This window comes from Scatophagus argus, chromosome 14 (genome assembly GCF_020382885.2).
Source record: "Scatophagus argus isolate fScaArg1 chromosome 14, fScaArg1.pri, whole genome shotgun sequence".
Lineage (NCBI taxonomy): Eukaryota > Metazoa > Chordata > Actinopteri > Scatophagidae > Scatophagus > Scatophagus argus.
In genome coordinates this window covers 21623881-21646186 of record NC_058506.1, presented here as the reverse complement: position 1 = coordinate 21646186, position 22306 = coordinate 21623881, and the positions used below count along the sequence as shown (strand labels likewise).

At 43.9% G+C, this 22306-nt stretch overlaps 1 protein-coding gene across 4 annotated transcripts in view; it reads right to left on the bottom strand.

The window, feature by feature from the left end:
• The window catches only part of zbtb16a (zinc finger and BTB domain containing 16a), a 132621-nt gene that overhangs the window by 27938 nt on the left and 82377 nt on the right, over positions 1-22306 (bottom strand). For all 4 annotated transcript variants that reach the window (XM_046410040.1, XM_046410043.1, XM_046410042.1 and 1 more), the window contains exon 4: positions 22172-22258. In XM_046410040.1, the coding sequence (XP_046265996.1) occupies positions 22172-22258 (87 nt within the window). The remainder of the gene's footprint in view (positions 1-22171; positions 22259-22306) is intronic.

The window sequence follows — 22306 nt, the reverse complement described above, 5'->3', positions numbered from 1 at the left end:
ATGACACGTCTAATTGTTTGTTTGCGTCATGTCTGTTAGAAGTCAACTTTCTATGCTGCTAATGTGCCGACTCTCGCCGGATTCGACATAATTTTCATCCTCTCTGTGATCACCGCGCAGCTACGAAACAGAAACCACCGATTCATTTCCCTTAAAGCCTCAAAAATGACCCGTCTGTGTTTCACAAGAAAGACGTGTTCTTCAAACATTCAGAACTAAATACGTGACATTAAAGATAACATCGACTCACACGCTCTAAATGAAATGCAAATAAAAACAGTTTAGCTGCACAGAGTACATGGTGAAAATGTGACGTGGGGCGGGGCTTTTTTCTTAAGTGGTTTAAATGTGTTTATGTACACTTTGTGCCACAAATTAAAATGTCCTAAAATTATTTTTATTACTTACCATTATAAGAAGCCATGTTCACTGATAATTAGTTCTAAAAATGCATTAAAATCAGGGTTTAACTGTGAAATTTCAAAATATTTGGCCAAAATGTCAAATCTGAATTAAAAACTGCACACAAATTACAAAAACTACAAAATGTTTTTTTGCATATGGAATTTGATGTACTCATATTCTGTTGTAACAGTGCTTTTATTTTACATGGCAGGATTTTTTATTTTAAGTAGATGTTGATTCTAGCAGACAGTGAAAATTACCAAAGTTTCAAGAAAACATTCTTCTGTACTTTCAGTCCCCTGCTGTTGTTCAGCGCAGGTTAAACGTTTTGGAGAAGCTCCACCTTTCACTTTACATTCACGGGTTCTGCGTTCTGTTCTGTTCTTAAGCAGCAAAAGGCGAAGGTTTCCAGTCAGCTTAGCACCCAAAAAACAAGGCCTGTGCCAGCCCCGTCTGAGCCCTCAAACCCTCCCTTCACACAGTTTTTGGAGATTTTGCTGCCATTCCTGTACGTCTTGCAAACATGTTTACAGCCGCTGGCTCGCTGTGTGAGACTTTGTGTTTGTTTTTTTGTGTTTCCTGTAAACTATGATCTTAATCTGAATTGAAGCTGTGTAAGTAAAAGTTCCCACTAAGAGGACACTTTCGACTTCCTCTAAACTAAAAAAAGGTTTTCGGGCCACATGGACAGGGAGTGACTTACCCACCTCCGCCCCAAAACCCTGTCGACCTCCCGTCACCCCCACCTTTACCCCCCCCTGCCCTGCAATGGAATCCCAAATCTCTCCTCGCCTTCCCAGGATTTATTCTTCTCACTGGCCATCTGGACAGTGGGGGCAGACAATGCAAAAGGAAAAGGGGGCTGGGGGGGGGGGGGCCGAGCTGCAAACCCACATTAGTCACAGGCTCTTAGGTCCTTCGACCCGCGCACACACACACATACACACACACACACACACATACACAAAAAGGCTGAAGCCAAATGACCCCAGCTCCCCCCCTCACTTTTTTCCCCTCTCTGTGGCTGCTGACATCGTCTTTCCTGCTGGACAAAAGGCTTTTAGCACCTCACTGTACTGTCCTAACCACAACACACACACACACACACACACACACACACACACACACACACAGTACCCTCCGTTCCTTCTAACACAGACACGCTGGACAGGATGGGGTGTTTGTTTTGCTTTCTCAGATGGCCTGGGAAGAAGGGAAGGGAAGGGTGGGAGAGAAACATCCCACGATGAGGGGTGCCGGCGTTGGGAGATGGAGGTTATCTGATGTACGCAACTTTAAAAAGTAGAGCAAATCATACGTGAATGCTCAGGGAAAAGCATAGCCAAATCGCGACTGACTGATAAAGGCATTAGGTACAATAGGGATGGCAGGCTGCTCGGCCGGCTTAATGTAGTTAACGTCGGGCTTTTGTTGGGAGCAGCAGAGGATGAGTACGGGGGTGGAGGTCTGAGTGTAAAGTCACAGCACACTACAAGCGTCCATTGTTTGGCGAGGCTCATGTTTAACACATACAGGAGTCCCCAGAATAAATGCAGCGAAAGCAGCACGGGGAGCAGGTGAAGGCCGCGGCCCTCTCCAACTGCAAAACAGTCGTCAACATGCCACAAGGAAGCGGCGGGGCCGTGACATTGCAGCGCTGCACAGTCTGTTCTCAGCCGCCGCCGCCGCCGCTGCACAACACAGCGAGGAAAATAATCACCTGACACCTGAGTTCACCTCCACGAGATGAAGATGCTGCGTGAAGAGGCCACAGCAGCCTTTGTATTGAATACGAAAAACGCCCCACAATATCCCAGAGTGATTCAGAACCAAACAATTAGTAGTAAAGAGGCGCTGCATAAAGCCACAGATGCAGCAGCAGCATCATGAGCTGATATTCACAGCCCGAATGCGACGGCGAAAGCGAACAAATTGCACTCAGGCAGACTTTGAGTCTGTATCACAAGTGAGACGGCGAAGAGGAGAAGAGCAGGAGATAAATTAGTGAGCAGCAGTAAATAAAATAGTGATATAAGCAGCAGCGAGCTGCACTCAGGGTGGTGGTGGAGACGCAGAGGAACCCGAAAACATTTTTTACTTTTGTTTTTTTACAAAGAAATACTGTACAGCAATTTCAGATTTTCTGTTGGTATCATGACTGCAGTAAACCACCTGCTAATACATGCAATCCATTCAGACTGAACTGAAAACCACACGTGAGGCTGGTTAAAGGTGCACAGGAGGAGTAATGATTTTATATTCAATTCTGATTAATATAGATCTTATTTTTGTGGGAAAATTCATAAAGTTTGGACAGAAAATAAAATTCTGAAAAGTAGACAAAATGGCAAGAATTATAAGCTTATAATCAGAATTATTACTCATTATTAAGAATTTAGGTGAGCTTTTTTGTTTTGGCTCAAAATGACAATTTTGAAATTCTTTAGCTGACAAGTCAGACGTTTTCTCTGAGTGGATCTGCAGGCTAAAGGTGGCCTGCATGTTTAAACAGCTCTGTCACTTACATGATAACCTGAACTGAATTAAACGCTAAACGTTACGTCATCAGTAACCATCCGTACCGTCTCCACTTTCATCATCTGGTTTGGTTCGAAAAAGGAAAACTGAAAAGTGGAAAGTTTAGTCATTTTGGCCGGTGATTTGAAAAAGACATGAAAGTCTATTTAATTAGATTTAATAAAAAGGTCTGGGAAAGTTAATTACAAACCACAACACTGGTTTGTTTTAAACAGAAAATTCTAGAAAGCAAAACAGAAACCTAATGATTCATATCATTTTTAAGGCCTCATTTGTGTGAAACATCTGGCTGATAACATTCACTTACTGCGACGCGTGTGCATGAAGTTAAATTGGTGATTATGGGTGTTAAAGAGGCGCTCAGGTGGGTTTACTGCATCCCAACTGAGACCCCGCTGAAAAATCTCAGCACTTTGAAATCACCATTTCATTTGTTCATTTTATGAGTCCATTTCCATCGAACAACAGATTTACATTTGCTTAAAGTGCTTTTAAAGCCATCTCCCAAACAAGTGGTGAACGAACGCAATAAAGACGAGTTCAGGCAGCTGTGACCTTGGAGCCAAACTGCGAGCGGCCAACATGACTTTGTGGCTTGGAAGAAAAGCTTGTATTTATAGATCAGCTGTGTGTCGATCAAACTCCATCGAGGAGAAAACGGCAGACGTCGAAGAGCAGGAGGAGGAGGAGGAGGAGGAGGGAAAGTGTGTGTGTGTGTGTGTGTGTGTGTGAGAGAGAGAGAGCTGCAGGGAGGTTTGCTTTTTGAAGAACTAATACAGTGATGTGCCTCAATCTCACTTAATTCCATTTAAAGGAAATTGATTTGGAGGTTGCAGGCAGAAGTGAGGGGAGCACGCTGGCTTGTTCGCTCTCTTTGTTACAGTTGTGATGAAGTCTTGGTCTCATTTCATTCATTTGTGTCCTTTCGTGGTGGACTTACAGCAGTGCCCTGTTGTGCTATGATAAACAATAAGGAAAAAAGGATGAAACTTTAATGATTGTTATGAGGGGTGGGGGGAGTGGCTCACTGCAGCAACAAGTAGCCCAGGAAAAATACAACATAAATATTAAAACAGAATATAAATGAGAACTACAGCAGCACGAATACAACTGCTGATATCAACACCAGAGAATTACGGTTCTGTGCAAGTCGCAAAAACATTTAGATTTTTTTTTTAAGTGTCTTGTGACTCTCTTTATAAATCTTTTCATCAGACTGAAGTTATCCACAGCAGTTATTAAACCTCAGAAAGCTAAATATTCTCCCTTCCCTCCACTGTATCAACGCTGTCACCAAAGGGTTCGCTTACAATCTTTAACACAGGATCCAAAAAAGCACATGTATTATGCAAATATTTGTCTTTAAGTCTTTTTGTTTATTTAAATAGTTTTCTATTGTGCATTATTCCACTATTGCATCCTATTGTTGTATTGTTCCTATTCTGTATCACAAGCTGCATTTTGGTCACATTTCGGCAAATAACACGACAGGTACATGAGCCATGAGTCAAAATAGTTTTTTAATTGGTTTTTTATGATAGTGATTGCAAAATAAATATTAATCAATTCCTTTTTAATGATGTAGGAGAATTTTGTATCGTCGTGATGATCATCATCCATATTTTATGCGCATTAAAGTTAATTACATGACAAAAAAGGACCATCACTGTGTACTGTAAGTTACTGCCGAAGCTCGCTGTATAATTCATCCAGCCTGAACTCCTGAACAGATGATTCCAATCAAAACTACTGAGAGGAGAACAAACTGCATGTGCAGTACTAATACACGCTCATCTACTCCTCACACAAAGAGAGAGTGAGAGAGAAAAGGTAGCAGATAAGCAATTTAATTCTTTGACTTAATTCGTATCTTCATCTTTTTCACCGGGGGGGACTCCACTTATCACAGCATCACCGGGCAGCTTGGAGAACCAGTCATTTCGCTGTGTGCAGGCTCAGGCAGCTGAGAGCAGAGGAGGTTCATGTTTTCCACATTTGTACAGGAAAATCAAAGGCAGCTGAGAAACTCAGCGAGGCTCAAAAGCTTCTCAGTCAGAAAGGGAGAGGAGAGAAAACAAGTGTATTCAGTGCCAGCACTGTTAACAACCACCTGTATCTGCCCACCTGTGGTTTCTAAAATAGCTCACACAAAGACTCGGAACCCAGGAGGAATTAAAACTAATCCTGAAATTATCTTTGAAAAACGAAGACTTTGGAAAATATTCACTCAAAGACATCAGGTCTGAAACAAATGTGCAAGCATGCAGGTTTATCTCTCTTGTATAGCTCTCCCATCCTCACCACCAGCGCATATCCACGAGGCTGCCAAATTTCGTCGGGCTGAGCTGAATATTCTCACTCATGATGATCAAATTGGGATTCAGTGAAGGCAGAAATGAAATCATTACTAAAAGATCATCATCTTAAGCCTCCATCTCTGGAGAGAAGTGAGAAGCCTGCTGCCCCAGATTGCCTAAAAATGCAGATAAGAAACAATCCTGCACCAGAAATTGGTCCTGCAGGACTATTACATCGGAGAGATTAGTGGAAGATAATCATATAATGGCGATGATAGCGCCGATCGCAACAAAACGCCCTCATAAAGTCACCTCTGAATAAAGAACAGGCGATACAGATGAGTGGGAATAAAGCAGCAGAGTGCTTGTGCTGGGCACCATGTGTGCGACAGCTGTGAGAATCGTGTCCTAGCTGCCTCTGGCCAGCAGGGGGCGCTCCTCTGTCTCCACACACACAAACACACTGGTTCCCACTGGAGAGCCAGAGGAACGGAGACGGGGAGAAGTCCTCACATGACCTTCCAGTTCACAGGAGTTTGCCTCCAGAGGAAAAAAAAGCCTCTTATATGGTATATGGCAAGACTTAACAGCCTGAGTGTCCACCGCTGAGGCAGTTAATGGCTCAGAATGGAGATTAGAAAGTAGTTTAGAGGGTCAGGTGTTTGTTATGGAGCACCGGGGTTACTGAGGGTAACTGCTGTTTCACTAACATGAGCGCAGACTGAGAAAAGTCTAAATACGCAGACAGTCGTCTTCACGAGAGCAGTGATTTATTATCAGCCTTGAGGACTTTTTAATTGTGCTGATGTCCACTTGTTCCCAGTGTACTTTATCCTCTTCGAAGATTTTTGTGAAATTGAACACCTTGAAACGAGACAGCATGAGGCCCCTAATGAATAAATGAAAAAAAATACCTCCATTGCGGAACACAATTAAAACAAAAAAAAAAAACATGAACAAACTGAAATCAAAAACTGTTTTTTTATTTTTTTGACTGAACTGCAGGGAGATTTTTATGAAAAAGCAGGCAGTCAGAAAAGAATAACCAAGGCCGTAACCATGGAGTCAACACTGAGGGGGGCCGCAAACCCACCACCCCCCAATTAAAAATTTGAAAACCTCTTTCCTCCAGTTGTACACTATTAAAACAATCATATGTCTAATAGTGGTGTTGCATGAAGGCAAGTCCAGATATTGCAAGTAATAAGTCATGAATACAAATAAAATCTTTGTGGCTTGTAATCACCCTTTCTGCAACCTTCACTTGTGCGGAATAATTTTGGAAAATTTGATTTCATAAATTCATAGCGGAAAGTTGACAAAGTTCCAGAAAGTAATATTTTAGGGTTCGTTGAATGACCTTCATTAACTCTGTGTGTGATCTTAATGAAAGACACCGCGGAGATGTGCGCTTAATGGAGCTCAACGTGAAGCTTGTTGTCAACTTCTTCCCATCGTGTCTTCGTCATGTCTTTGTGTCTGCTGCATCAGCTCTATCTTTAGCTCTTCCTCTACCTCTCTGTCTCCAGGCCATATTTCTCTCCGTGGACAGAGCCCGGGAAATTATAGTGTGGTGTGGGAGGGAGACACCGCTGGCTCACTGACCCACACTTGCTGCTATAAATCCACGCTTTTTCAGGGAGAGCTGGGGGGGTCCTCTCCCACCCCGACCCCTTCGCTTCCACAGTACAAGCCGACTGACACGACACACACACCAGACACAAACACAACCTTTGCTCGCACACTTGGGAGGGATGGGAGAACTCACAGCGAGCGTTTCTGACTTCGTACATGTGACTGAGCAGCACGCAGTCTCGACGGGCCGATCCCTAACAAAGATTCTGTCTGTGGAGATGACACACCCTCGTCAAATTTCATTAAACGAGCACCGGAAACACCGATCACGCGCTGCTGACAGAAATGATGTTGACGTTACATTCTTCCATCCCTAACTGGATAATGTAAGAAAACGATAAGTTTAAGATCGGTCGCAAACAGTGAAACAGCTCAGAAGACCTTCTGTTTTCAGCAACGTCTTCCTGCGTGTAATAGTTTTGCAATAAAAAGCGAGAAGAGTGGGATGCCAAGAAGAGACTGTTTGAAGCACAGAAAAAAAGAAATAATATTGTCTAAGAACAATGTCTGGACAGAGACAACAGTTTGTCCTCAAGGTAAACAGGCTTCATTTCTACAGAGTGTGACGAATCCTTTTGCAAAGAAAAACCTCAGCTAACTTTCTGACCATGATGAGAGTTAGAAACATAATGGAGACGCGCTTCAGCGACACTTCCTGCTCACAATATGCACCAATACAGAGAGACACACTGGATGAACCAACCCGTTCAGTTCATTCATCATAAACCTGCGTCCTGCACACCTTTTATCAGGTTCATTTGTCTCAGAGCTGCAGCTGGTCAGCGTCCTTCCTCTCAGAGTCTGATTCAAAGTCCTACTAAAACCCCTCACATTTACTTGAATGCAGATGAAGTACGCATGAAAAAGACCCTGCATGTATTTACTGGTGAGGAACAAAGCACAAGCTGTGGTCTTCAGTGCTGGAATCCAAATGAAATCCAGTCAAAGCGTTGTAGTTTGTGATGTTTAAAAGACGGACTTTCCCTCTCCCCCCCTCCAGCCCTCCTTTTTTACCCTGTTTAAGATTCCTGGCCTTTCACCTGACCCCAGGCCTTAGCCAGGGCGGCTGGGGGAGCTGGTTGCTTGTGATGGTGGGGGTTAAAGTGTAATCCCGGTCCTGTGACCACAAAGGCTTGGCCCCTGAGGGCCAAGGACCAGCCACATATTCTGAATTGCAATGTTATCCCTCAGCAAACCCTTCGGACTGACTACATTTCAATGGATTACACTGCGGGACTCTTCTCGTCTTCATGTTCCCCTCACTCGGTTATTGCTTAAGTTTTCAGTTTTGTTTGTGTACGAGGAAAAGATTTCACAAGATTTCAAGCTTTTCTTTTTCTTTCATTATATCAGTGTCTAAGTCCAACCAGTTTTACATCAATCTACCAAGGCGAGTAATTGGCACATAGCATCATTACGACTGACACATATTTAAAAGCATTCAGATGCTGATATCTGGCTCCTGGTGTACTGCTAATTGCTTGCTTAAATAATCCATTAAGGAGTGTTTCTACAACAGCTTGCATGCTCCATTATCATTAGTTTTATTCCGAGGAAACCTTAACAAACCCTTTTTAACAGCGCCGCGGCTTGGCCCTGAGCGCCTCTCTGCATTTAAACCTAAAGAATTTGCGTTTTTTTTCCCTTCTTTAAGGAGCAACTTCAGAAGATAGAGAGAACTGAAGCGAAAGAGAGAAAAGGTTTAATTGACGCCTCCCCCATTTTCCCAGGGTGAAGAGCAGAGGGAGGAGGGACGGGGGGAGGGGGTGAGGGTGGTGTGACACTGCTCTCCTGGTGTTGCGACTGTACAAAAGGAAGCAGATTTGCAGAGGAGGTGACCCCTAACCTCTAAAGCTGCAGAAAGGGTCCTTGGTGGCCCCAGCACCACCCAATCAATCACCTCCTCGAGCCTGCTGGTCAGCCGGACTGTAAGGGAACACCGCAGTTTAGACGACTGGACCAACCCCCAAACATTCCTTTGTAGGAGGCTTCTTTTTTGTTTTGGCCAAGCGTGGGGAGGTTTAGAAATAAAAGAAATAAAAACTCTTTAACTTCATCCTCTGCGCTCACATTAAATGTGAGCGTCAGGAACCTGGTGGTGAGGAACCTCCCACTCGTCTGAAGCTTCACCGCACTGACCTGCACTTTTAACTTGTACTTTTGCTTTGCGCTGATTTTGCCGCCAGAATTTTTCGTCATATTATTTGATCATTTGATTCTTCACTCGGGGATCAGCTGACTCTCCTGCAGATCAGCGTAAACACTCCTGTTGTTGATAAAAACTTCAGAATACGTTTCCACTAATACAAAGGGATGTCAAAAATGAAGAAAAAATAATAAACATATCAAATGGCTGCAACAACTCTTATTTTAGACCTGCAAGGTTTTTAATTTAAATTCCTCTGATCTCACGATTCTGAATAAATGCTGATAAATTCTTGGATCTGGCCTGTTTCTAAAATCACTGCAGACTGTGCAGCCAGTTTACTTTTTCTTTAACAGCTCACAGTTTATCACAGGAAGAGGCAATTTAACTGTCTGAACACTGAACAACATATCTCATCTTTGAATAAATATTCTCTCTATAGGTCTACACTGGATTCTTGGAAGTATTGTTGTAAAAATGTTGATCATTTTCTTTCAGTTTCTATATTTATTTTATTATTATTTATAACTTTTCAGACTCCATTACATGATTAAGTGTGTTCAGCTTGATTTTGCTCTTGATAATTTATTTATTTTTCCCTTTTTTGTGTGCATGTGAAAGAGAACTTTTCCTTTTTTCTGTTTCCCACAACAAGTCAGTATATTATGATTTTATACTTTGAATTGCGTGCACTTGTCATAATGCTGTGCAGACGGCTTTCAGTGAAATAAAACTGTTGTTAGTGAAGGTCAGCGTTCAGTGAACAGCTGGCCGCTGACTTACGAGCGTGTTGCTGACACCACAGAGACTTTTGCCGTATTTGCTTGTGAATAAATACATAATTAAATGCGAAATTAATTTTCAAGAGAACATTTACATATTAGAGGCAGGTGAGCAGGAATGAAGGGCAGCCCAGACAACAAGGGAAGCTGCACGGTGATCACCTACTCAGTGGTATCACCGGGAAAATATCAAGTGTTTTTAATGCTGTTTAATAAGCTCTTACACATAAACACACCCTGAAATCATTAAGATTCAACAGTGACTTACTGAATACTACACTCATCTGCTTCAAGCCAAGATTCTCATGATGTTGTTCAGAAATAATCACAGCAAAGCTGCTGCACTGCGTACACTCTGTACTGATTTCATAACAAGATCTGCATCATCGTCAACAAACACAAAAAGAGATTCAGGATTTCTGGTCCTTCAGCAATCTTTGACCTCAAATCACGGGCAGGTCGGTGTGTAAACAAGGGCTTGTCAGTGAGATAAGGGCCATGGATGTTGTTGAACCAGTTTACGACAGACCAGAAAGACAGAAAGTATGAATGACGTGTTGAGACGTGGGTTTTCAAGACTCATCTGATGTAAAGATGATGGCATGAATACGTTACATGGCGCTTAGCAGGCTCCTCCTCTCCGCTGGTTTGGTTTGGTTTTCATTACAGAAATTAAAACAATCCATTCATGTGTCTAAGTCATAAGCATACTGCTCGCCAACGGAAGTTTAGCAGCCACTTGTGTCTCAATACATCTGTAAATTAGCAGGAAATTATCCAGTATGTTTGGAATTTTCAGTTGTTGTTGGCGAAGCTTTGTTTCATGTCAGCTGCTTTCACACAACCTGACACACAGTCATTCATTTCCCACTGTGTTTACACAGCAGATTGTGCAGGTCATTACGTCTGCACGGCCTCAGTTACTTAATACGGGACTAAAATTATCATAAAAAGTCAGCTAATGTTCAACTCGGGATGCTGAAGTCAAAGCATTCCAGGTCACAGCAGTTTCTCCAAATGGAGCACATAAACTGTGGGATTTGTGGCACGAATTCAGGTGAAGTGCTGATTCACTCCTAACACCACACCTGAGCAAACAAGCACAGGACTCACCGTTACTGCCAGCAAGTAATCAAAGAAGACGTGAAACAAGAAATTTCAGTGACTCGGTCAGGAAACAGACGCGTGTGTACTTTTACTCCACTTCCATGTCCAACTTAACACTAACAGGATGCTTGTTTTATTCCTGTTCCTTGCACAGCTTATCTAGCATACACTAGTAGGTTTTTTTTTGTGGCTGGTTGCAAAGGCTTGACCAGGTGCCATCTATCAAAACAATCTGCTCTCAGGGGGAAACCTGCTATTAACTGATAAGAGTCTGCCCTCAGTGGGGTGTAATGGGTCCCACTTGAGTTCCTTTTCGCAGTATTGTCCTATGGAAGGCCACCTCCAAGACAAGCCCAACTCAATGACTGCGCTCTGCTTCGCTCTTCCCTCTCCCAGTGCACAGGAGCTGCTTCGAGACGCCGTGTGGTCGTCCGGAGACAAAGTTCAAGCCGAACCAGCTGAGGTGAGAGACGTCACAGTGAAGTTATTCTGCACAGATCAGCTCTGTTATTTACGGCACAATGCTGGCTCATCAGTTATTTCAGATAAGTCACCTGTGGAATATAAGACCTGTTCACTCTCACGTCGGGTCTATTTGCTTTACGCAAGCGTCGTGAAATTTAGTTAAGTTAAATAAACTAAAGTGTTGTGTTTAAAAAATGGCAGGTTATTAAAGTCATGCGTGCAGAATTACACATTTTCTGGAAGCCAAAAAATAAGGCGTGTCATTTTTTTCCCCCAATGCGCTTTTCTTGCCACTGACTTACAAATGGACCAGCATCCGATGGTGCTGCAGAGAGTGAAAAACAGACTTCACAGAATCAGAAGTTAATGAACACAAACGGCTGCCTGAAAGGTAGAAAAAGCAGATAAAATGTTTAAGAAGTTTTTAATTTAATTTTTAATTCTTAAAAATGCTGTAGTGAAAGACAAAAGTCATAATGACAGATGTGGCCTACGTATTTTAATAAAGGAAAAATGAAAAAAGAAAAGAGAGACTTCCAGTGTTAAATAACCCTCGTGACCATTTGAGTGTGGATGAAGATCAAGATATTCCACTGGGAAAATAAAGTCTGGCAAGCATCCGTGTTTGTCTCCTGGTATTCAGTGAAATAAACTATTGGAGCAGCCAAGAACTACAGTGAAGCTTCATCAGTGAGGAAATTGCCATTTAATTCTAAAACTAATGTAGCATTATTTTTCTATTAGTTCATAGGGGCTGCTGTAAACAGCTTTTAAAAGTACAGGAGTAAAAGTATTATAACATTAAAGTCTTTTGTGTGTAAAGCTATCCAAGCGATTTTTTCTTACGTGTTGCTGGTAAGGAGCCCGTTTCCTTTAGAGAGAGATAAAGTCAGCTCATCAACCAGGAGCTGAAATCACATTCAAATGGAGCGATAATTAATTAGGTCTAAATGTCATTTTCATAATTGGAATAGTCCAGAATCTGTGCTTGCTTTGTCTTAATAACCCTCTCTGTCTCAAGGCGGAGGGAGAGACAGTCGAGACAACAGATACGTCCAGGAGTCACCCTGTTGTCTTCTTCTGATGAGCGTACGTCTGCGACGATGTCATGCTAAAAATGACCAGCGGTGACTTAAGATGAGGGAACCCCTTTCTTCCTCTTTAAGCGGTTCTATTCATCGAAGCCATCTATGGGAAGGCTGCCAAAATGAACCATCAGAGATTGACGGGGGTTAAGCTCCCATAATCAATATGACACTGCTAAGTGCCCTTTGATTGAGCTGCACGCCGTGTAAAAGGACATTTCTGTGTGCCCGGCTGCTCTTGCCACCAAGAAATGCAGCATTTGTCCAAAGCTAAACGGTCTTCTGAATGTCATTGTCACGGGTACATTAACTTTTATATGAGTCTGAGAGACAGACTCGGAGTGAGGATGAACGGCCATTTTCATTAGCGTGGCTGCTCGGTGCCATTAAGGGTGCTGTCAGACGGACAGGGACAGAAATGGTTTGCATAGGGGTGCAAGAGCAACGGCTGGAGATTTCATTCCTTCTCTTACGAGGCACCACGAGGAGCTTGAGCGGTGAAGGCAGTGGCTAAATTTGCCGGTGTGAAACCCTGTGTCACTAGGCAACTGGATCTGATGCCTCCTTTGTTTGGGGTGAAAGGTTGGAAGCACTCGTGCTAATCTCCTTGCTTCACAATTAAGGAACACAGGAGAGCTGCTCGAACCTCTTCCCGCTCTCAAACAACAACAACAAAAAGAAAAGGACTGAAAGACTCCTCTATTGTCCCTCGTCAGTCCCTGCTACCCCTCCCCTCTCTCCACGCTAATCGAAAGGTATTTGCACTGTAAATTAAAAGGGCCCTTGCGCGTTGCTGTTTTAACACTGACGCACTCTCCTAAGATGTCCACAAACAGCTCCAATCTAATTACAGAGGGAGATTTACTTCAAATAACACCGTGGACAAAAGAACCCTGGCTATTGTTGACGTGGGGCCAGTGTTCCACATCTCTCTCTCTCTTTCACTCTCTTGGGCGAATCCTTTTATACTCAAAGTCCTCGTCTTGCCAAGGTTAAAATGCGATGGGATATCTGAAAGTAGGGAACCTCCTGACAAAAGCTGCCCTTTTATTCCCCAGGATGGCAAAGGCCTTCGTGGGTTTACACTGTTCTGTCTCTTTCCTTATCTGTCCTTTTTTCAACCGAGCAGATCTTGAACAAAGCTGCAGCGACTCACATGCAAATGTAACGGGGGGAGAATAGCGGCATCCAAGGGAGTTGAGATTGTCCAACAACGGGACGGGCTCGCCGGGGCTGCATTGTGACGTACGGCTGAGACACATCCTCAGGGTCAAAAGAGGGAGGAAGGGGATGGTTGATATTGGCTGACCAGATTTGCAGTGTGTCCTGCTGACTTCCATTTTATGGCCCGTGAATCGCAGAGCCCTCTGGGAGTCTATAATCCGCCTCCCCCCCACCTCACCCACCTCCCACTGCCCATACCACATCATTTTATTGGTCTCTCTGGATGTGTGGCTGCTGTCCCCGGTTTACAATGATCCATCCATGTGGGGATTCTCTCTCAGCCAGACTGTTGCACCACTACGGACATCCCAATTTGCTACTGGATCCCACCCACCTATTTCCCCCTTATAGGAATACTACCTCCCTCCCTGACATGCTGTTGTCCCATGGTTTCCTGTGGCGACGCCTCAAAGCGGCTGTGCCCACCATGACACTAAGCCTCGGCACTGAGGCTCCGCAGTGCAGGGGCCCAGTTGGGTATTTCTCAATGAATGAACTTGGGTGTAGGGGGACGTAGCAGTGCCAACTCTCATTCACACATTTTATCTCATTTACACACAAACCACACATCCCCTTTTCACATAGGCTGCTGTGCATAGCACTCATGGCTGTGGCGGATGATTACTACTGGGTGTTCGTCACACCACAGCCGTGCACAGTATCCATCAGCCAAACGGAGCATCTTTCCCCGCCTGGAAAAACTCATTTAGATCTTATCTGGGGAAAAATTTGTTTGCTGAGGGAGAAGGAGGAGGGTAGGAGCAGGAGAAGTGACTGTAGTCTAGCTAGTGCCGCTTGATTTAATTTAGCCACCGATAGTGTCTCTGACCACTTGTACTCTTCTTATTTTGGAAGGTGAGTGAGAGCGAGTGCCAAGGAGGGAGGCAAAGAGGAAGAGGCATTTATTTACAGAGACTGAGGACGAGGAAAACGTGGGGGTTTCAGATGATCATCTCACCAACATTAAATTGTTTTTATGCATTATATCAACCTATTGAAGACCACAAAAACCAATTTCTATCACTGTCTAAGAGAATTAATGAGGTGAATCACTGACACTGAATCTGTATATGTGGTGCACAGTGAGAGCAATTTGGACTCAATTTGTCACTATCGTCTGACATTTCATGTTTGCTTTTCCTAAATACGGGCTGAGACTAAAACAGAAACATGAAGGGTGAAGTGTGATGAGCCATAAATATGTCCTCTGTGTTTGTTTGATGCAAACGGAGGAAGAAGTTCACGTCCTCTGCATGTCTCTGTATGGTTCAGTGTTGGCCTGGCGAGGTGAGTGTGGCACCTGACACCCGCTGTGACCCAAAACGCCCTGTGTGACCAACGGACAGACAAACGGATTATCTGCCTTGGACGACGAGCAGCTCGCTCAGTCACGAGTGGGATGCTGAAACCACGAGCACTAGCCTGGTGCTAATCGCCATTTTGACTCACCAGATGACGCCGACAGGAAGCTGCTAACATTCTGTGATTAAAAGTCATAACGCTAATGCACATCTGCCCCTTAGAGACAAGTCGCACTGAAGAAAAATCCTGCTTACATTAACTTTATTGCGGTAAATTGACAGTGAACCCGAGTTAAGCGAGCAGTGGGTTGACAGAATCACATTCACACTCGCAGGGTCCTGGTTGTTGTTGTACGGTCCGATGTGTGTGTGTGTGTGTGTGTGTGTGTGTGTGTGTGTATCAACAACACATGTGTAGCACTGCCTGCCCGGGCTGGAAGAATATTTGCTTTGCTTATCGCCGCCCTAATGCTCACTGACAACTTAATAACATCACAATTAACTAAATGCTAAACAGATGCCAGTGCTGGACTAATGTGATTGAGACAATCGGCACTTTTGACGTGACCCCTGTGCAGCGGTGCCATTGGCCTAATTTGCTTGAGTGACGTGACTGTGTGTGTGCTAGCATGTGTGTTTGTATTTGAGGCAACTGATTGCGAGGCCACCGGTGTGAACAATTTACGAGGAAGAAATGTGACTGAAAAGAGCTTCTTTTTTCTGACCATCATAACCTTGTTGTGCGCCCTTTCCCCCCCTCTCCTCTCTCTCTCTTTTGCCTTTTCTGTCTCTCCTCCTGTCCTCCCTCCCATTCTGCCGCTCTATCTCCAGCCAAACTATTTCTGGCTTGAGAAAAGAAAGTGTTTACTCTGCGGCAGAGGCCTGCTGGAATCACGCTGTGTTCCCACTGGCTAAACCCACTATTGCCACTCCATGGTTTGCATATTTTCCCTGTATTACAAGACTTTAAAAAAGGACGGAGGGAGATAAAGAGAGAAAGAAGGAGAAAAGAGTAAGAGAGCAGCCTCCCCCTCTTCTATTATATGTGGATTTTCCCTGGCACTGCTGTGTGTGTGTGTGTGTGTGTGTGTGTACATGGAGGGGATTCATGTATAAACAGGAACACCAACAGTCGGACAACAAATTCTTCCGAGGACTCCGAACTCATTTCTACACAGGTCACATGGGAGATGCAGTCCCTCTCGTTTCAGCTGCTGCTCACAGCTCATGTTGAATAACAGGCAACTGCTCGTACTGAATGTGGCCTCAGTTTGGCAGATGAATGTGCAGATTGCAATGCAAATTACAAAGCGTGCACTTGTGGATATACAGCTCAGATTGGCCTGCAGAGCCTGTAAAATGCATGAAACCCCAACAGTGAAATCTGCATTTTTTTAAAAAAACAGCAGAGAAACAACAAAGTACTTTAACTTCAATTTATTGCCTACTTTTTTGTCAGAGAGCCTTTTTCTCTGAGCACATATCCTGACCTTTTGCTTGTCTGCACCAAGCTACAGTTTAATCAAGTGGAATGTGAGTGTGGTGGCTTTTACCAATAAAATACAAGAGCTATAAATTATGGTGGGGACCAAAACAATCTAATGAAAAGAAAGGGTGAAGATAGCCGGCAGAAGTTTGGAGATAAAGACACAACGAGGAAGGAGGAGCAGCTCTGGTGCTCGCAGCTGACTTGTGCAGCCCGATGGGAAGAGGCTTTACTGGAAATGCAAAGTGAAAACGACATGTAGGAGGTTGCCGTGTTTAAATGAGCACAGCGGTTCCACAGTAGGATGTGACAGTGTGGGACAAAATCCACACTAAAACTGCTCTGGAAACAGTTTAGAGCAGATATCACTAAGAGGGAAATGACAGTAATGGACTTCTGCTGAGTTTCTGTCAGAAACACTGACTTTGGAGGACTGTTTGAGTAACGCGGCCTTCGCTGATCAAACCTCCAAAGGCTTATCAAAGAGAATGCAGTCATGACTGTCTGTATTAAACAATAACCAGCTCCTTAAATTTTACTGCTCCTTTCAACTACAGAGTACACATTATGTGTTGAAGCACTTCATTGTCCTTGGTTAAAAAATAAAAAAATAAATAAAACTCCAGCCTCATCATTAGATAAAATCCCCTTCTTCCAGGCCATAAACTGAAAGTCAACACCTCAAATACAACAGCTTAAATTGATGCCGACGTCGACGTCGGCAAATTAAGGTGCTTTAGATAATAAAAAGCATGACTTGTGTGCCTGCATGTTCCCAGAGCAGAAAGAGGGCACGGCTGCTCGCTTGGCACACCATGCGTGCCATTTCGTGTTTTGAACAAGAAAAGTCTTTGAAAGGAAAAACACTGCTTAAATACACCAAAAGTCTGGTCTGAGCAGTGTGGCGTGAACTGGCATTCGAGGACATTTGGACTGCAAAGTGGCGTTCATGACATCATGTGAAGTCACATTAAAATCAAATTAGGATGTTCTTAATATTTCTGCCAAAGGTCCAGGTTGGCTCTGATTATATTAGCCCTGGTCCAGAACTGTCACACAGCCATGCTGGAGGAACTTTTTACAGGCTGGACCTGTAGACACGAGTTACAGGAGGAAATGATAAAACACAAACTCTCCGGATGGTGGGCAATCTTCTGGTCTGGTGGTAGCGTTGTTTTCGCTGCCTTCCAGTGCTCAAATTGGTATTGTTAACATTCTTTGTGTAACAGAATCAGTAATACTTAATGCAACTGCTGTATTAGTCACAATAACCACACATATTTTTCTTCGCCATTCAGGGAAAAAAAAAGCCAATGACTGCCATTTATACTTGAGAATGTTTTAAAATAAAAATTCAGTTTGGAGTGGTTTGATATCAGTATGCACATCACATTACGCTCTGCTTCCTGTCAATCACCTGAAAGCCACATGATGAAATGGAAGTCTCCACCAGGAAATCCTCCCTATGAGCACGTAGCCTAACGTTTGTCTGGAAGGCTGCTTTACAAAGCTAGGACTTAAAAATGACGTGGATTCTCAGTGCACATGTTGCATAACAATTGGACGACACAAGACAAAGACAGTAGTAAATGGACTACAACTCTAAATGACAGCAGTGTTTTTCTTTGAGGATGAGAGCTCCGTGAAAGCCAGACAGACTTTGTTCTTTGCTTACAAAAGCCCCGAGGCGAGTTCCAGTCTAGAGGAAGAGAGAGAGAGAGACACTCTGATGCGTTGCCATCCAATTTGGGAAAATATGTGACAAAAATTAGTTGTCAGTAGATGCAAGGCAACTCACAAGTGACTCCGGCTCCTGAATACAGACATTCCTGGATTTATTTGTGTGTGTAAGTGTTGCACAACACTACCAAAGGAAGGGGCTAGTTTGCAGCGTGTGTTTGTACATTCGTGTTTGCACGGGTTCAGTGGGTTAAAGCAGCCACATGATGTTTTGCTGCAAGTTCACTTGGCATCCTGATGCCCCCCACCCCCCACACACACACTCTGAAAAGAGCTCGTCCGTTAGGAATGACGACAACTTCAGACAGGAATGCCTCAGCAGCCTCTGAGCTACCGCCATGGATTTGGATGGCCATCCCCTTTACGTCCCACATACAGCTGAAGGGCTGTTGAGTGGAGCGGAGAGGTGTGAGCTCGAACCAAGGGCAGCTCGGTTCAAAGCAAGAGAAGACAGACAAAGTGAAAAGGAGACAGAGGCTGAGTCAGACTGCAGCTGATCAGGCCAACAGAAGAGATGCCACAATAGTTCCCATTCAAAGCAGCAAGAAACAGCCACAGTTTCAGAGGCCAAATATTGTCATCAGAGAACATTAGCCAAAGGCTGAAGCGCTGCCAAGAGGCAGGCAGAGATCAAATCTGGCTTTGATGGCCAACAGTAACCCCATGCTCCCACCACACGCCCTCTCTGATGTTTTGCGTCTTGGGTACTGTACACACAGACATTTCTGTATAAATAAATCCATGTTTGTTAAGCTTTCGAGCTCAAACAGATTTAACACAGTATTGTCCAGTGCAGCTGCTTTTGTATCTGATGTTGCTTCTTTTGTTTTGTCCATCCCTGTAGCCTCTGCTGAGATATCATTATTTACTTTTTCTACACACACAAAGAAGGCCTCATCTAAAAAATAGAATTAAAGCCTGAAGCTGCTGGCAGTGCCTGGTGGATGCCATGTACATCACACCCCATAGCACAACAGTGTTGCCTGAACAACAGTAACAATCAGGCTGCTGAAGCTTTTCTTAGGGCTGAAGGACTCCAAAAAATTAAGGAGGCCAGCCTATAAAGGGACTAAATAGAGTCCACATGAGGCCTTTTTGGACCCGAGGGACCTTTTCATAGTTCTAAGAACTTAATTCTAAGAACCTCACTTCTTATTGTATCTGCGATGCAAGAGGCGAGAACGATCGTAGTTCTTAGAACTCACTTGTGAGGAGCTTTTTTAGCTCCTATTTCAGAGCTTGTGCTCTCCCAGCGCGTTTGAGTGGCGGCAGCGTAAGGCGAGAGCGTAGTAGCAGCGAAAGGCGCCATACGACGTGAAGCTGTCCTGCGCCGGCAGTTTGTTTCGGACCAAGACTCCAAAGGGAAGCAACACGCGTGCTCGCAACAGTAGCTTCCACGGGACAATACAACACACAATCCTATTAGGTCTCCACACTGTCATGTCATCAGTGACTCCCAAAAGGAACGAAAGATACTCTGGACGCCACGAGACCAACACAAGCGCCACATAAGACAACAAGAAACACATTGTGAACTCATTCAACACCAAAATGGACTTTGCATTGGATTTGTTCATGTTGAGCTGTTAATTTAAAGGTAAGTCTGTTACCATCAAGTTTATCTAGAAAAACACGGCTTAAATGAAAGCAGGAAATGTGAAGTGGACACATTCAGGACAATAGTGAATGGGCTATAAGTCATCACATCACATCACGAAAAACGGACCCGCAGTCCGAAGAAAACCGGCCTCATAAAGTTTTGTGGATGACTGTTTTTCAGTCTAATGACTGTGACAGTCGTAAATGGAAACACATAAACTGTGAGTGACACCGAAATATTGATATACCAGGAAATTAATTTTAGTTTCCATAATAACAACAAATTTAAGGTATACTGATTTTGAGTCCAGCAATCAGTGAGTGAATACTCGCAGTGGTGAGAGTCACATGTCAGCCGCTCAGACCAGAGCCAGAGATGTCATCATGTCGATGCTCAGTGGCTTAAAGTGCACAAAGAAAAGAGCAACTGAAAGCGAGAACCACATGGTGCAGAGAAACTGCCTTGTCATATCTTACCAGAGCCCATTTTTCAGCCTGTGATCCCTCAGAGGGGCTCAACACATGGATGATTACTACACTATTACTGCTGCTGCTGAACCAGTTGTCTGGCAGGAAGACACGTCTGGCGCTGGCTGCCCCCCCAGCCCCTTTCATTCGTTCCAGACTGGAATGCCTATATTTAGAGTACTCCTTTCCGCTGTTATGGCTGTTGGATCATTAGCCTCGTTTAACCCTTCTTTACCTCCAGAGAGCTGATTGGCTGAGGGCATGCCCCTCAGGAGTAACCCCCACCCCCAAATCCCGAGTATACCACCCCACCTTACCCTCTCATGTGTTGAGGACGAGTATGGGGGGCAAAGGAAAGAGTGTAGCCACCCAAAGGGAGCTGCCTGAGGGTCACGGCTTCAGAAGGACAAAACACAAGATGATGATAATGATGATGTGTGGCTATTTTGAGGATCGGTTTCTGGCTTGAATTGGCAGGACTCTTTTCTCTCGTCTCATTTTGTTTGAGGAGCTAGGGCGGGGCTAAAGTGCTGCGATGTGGTTCGGTTAGTGGGTGACACGCTGACCTTTCCCTTCAAAACGCGTCCGCATTAAAACAACAATGTTCAAACCCAAAGAAGTCCATCATTTCACTGTTTCCTGTTGTTTGCAGAGTGCCCTCTAGCAAGACACTAAATATTTTATCTTATTTATGTTATGTCAGGAATGGCCAGTTGTGTTACATAATCAGCCTCCAATCTGCAGTAGTACGGCAGCATGCAGAACCTGACAGCGTCTAATTAGCGATTTTCCAAAAATGTTGGGCGTAGAGAAACCAACAGAACCACAAACGCACGCATGAACACAAGATAAAACCAGAAGACGGCATCTTCATGACAAAGTGGTGGAAGGTTGAGACAATCCTTTCTACCAAATTAAAGATTTCATCAGCAGCAGTGAAACTGTTCTGGGCCAGCACACATCTGCTCAAGAGGGATTTACTTCTTATTTACATCTTGGCACCTAGATCGCGCTCGTCTTCCCATCTTCATAGCCGAGCACCGATAAACAACATCGGCCTGCCAAGTTTCCCCGGTTTGTTGATTACTGTTGGGTCTGTCTTGATTTAGGGCGAGTGGGACTAATCCAAGACGATGTGATCTATCTATCTGTCAGTCCACGGATCGAGCTTCACCACAACACATAACACACCACAACACAACACACACGCTGATACGTGAAAATACCAGCACAGATTGGGACTGCGAACCTCGTGGGGCCTGATGGTACCAACATTATTTATTTATTTTTTTAAATTTAACTTTCAACCAGCCATGACTTTGCTGAAACAGGCCTCAAACTCTCGTGCTTGGCCTCACTCTGCTGCACGTGAAAGTATTTTACTGTTTTACTTGATAGTATTTTACATTCTGTGTATGCTATACTTTTAACTTTATTATTCTATTTTCATGCTCATTATTTTATCTTTTTTCTGTTCTCCTCGTTATTTTACATAAATTTTCAATGTCTTTCTGTGAAGCGCTTGGTGCATGTGATTTCTTTGTTGTAAAGCACTTCGAGCTGCACTTGTTACATGAAAGGTGTGATGCAATGTTATATTAATGCGATTCCAGTGTTTTTCTGTTCAACATACTAAATAAAAATCTGCTACTTTGGTTTTTTTCTTTGCTATTTTAAAAGAATTTATGTTGCCAGGTTACGTGCAAATGCAGCATCTGCAGCCTCTCAAGCATCCCAGTAGTATATGGAGAATAAAATCAAATGAAACTCTCTGTACAAATTCAACCAATACAAACATGCAGATGTAAACGAGGACGTGGTGTTTTATAGTTAATGTCTGCGGTGTCACGATGATATGCGTGGCTCTGTGTGTGTGTGTCTGTGTGTTCATACCGGTGTGGATCTGCCGGTGAGCCTCCAGGGATTCCTCAGTCTGGAACTGGGCTCCACACTGGTCACACACTATGGCCTTCTCACCAGCTGCACGACAATAAGAGAGGAGAGTGTGGACGCTTAATGTACATTCAC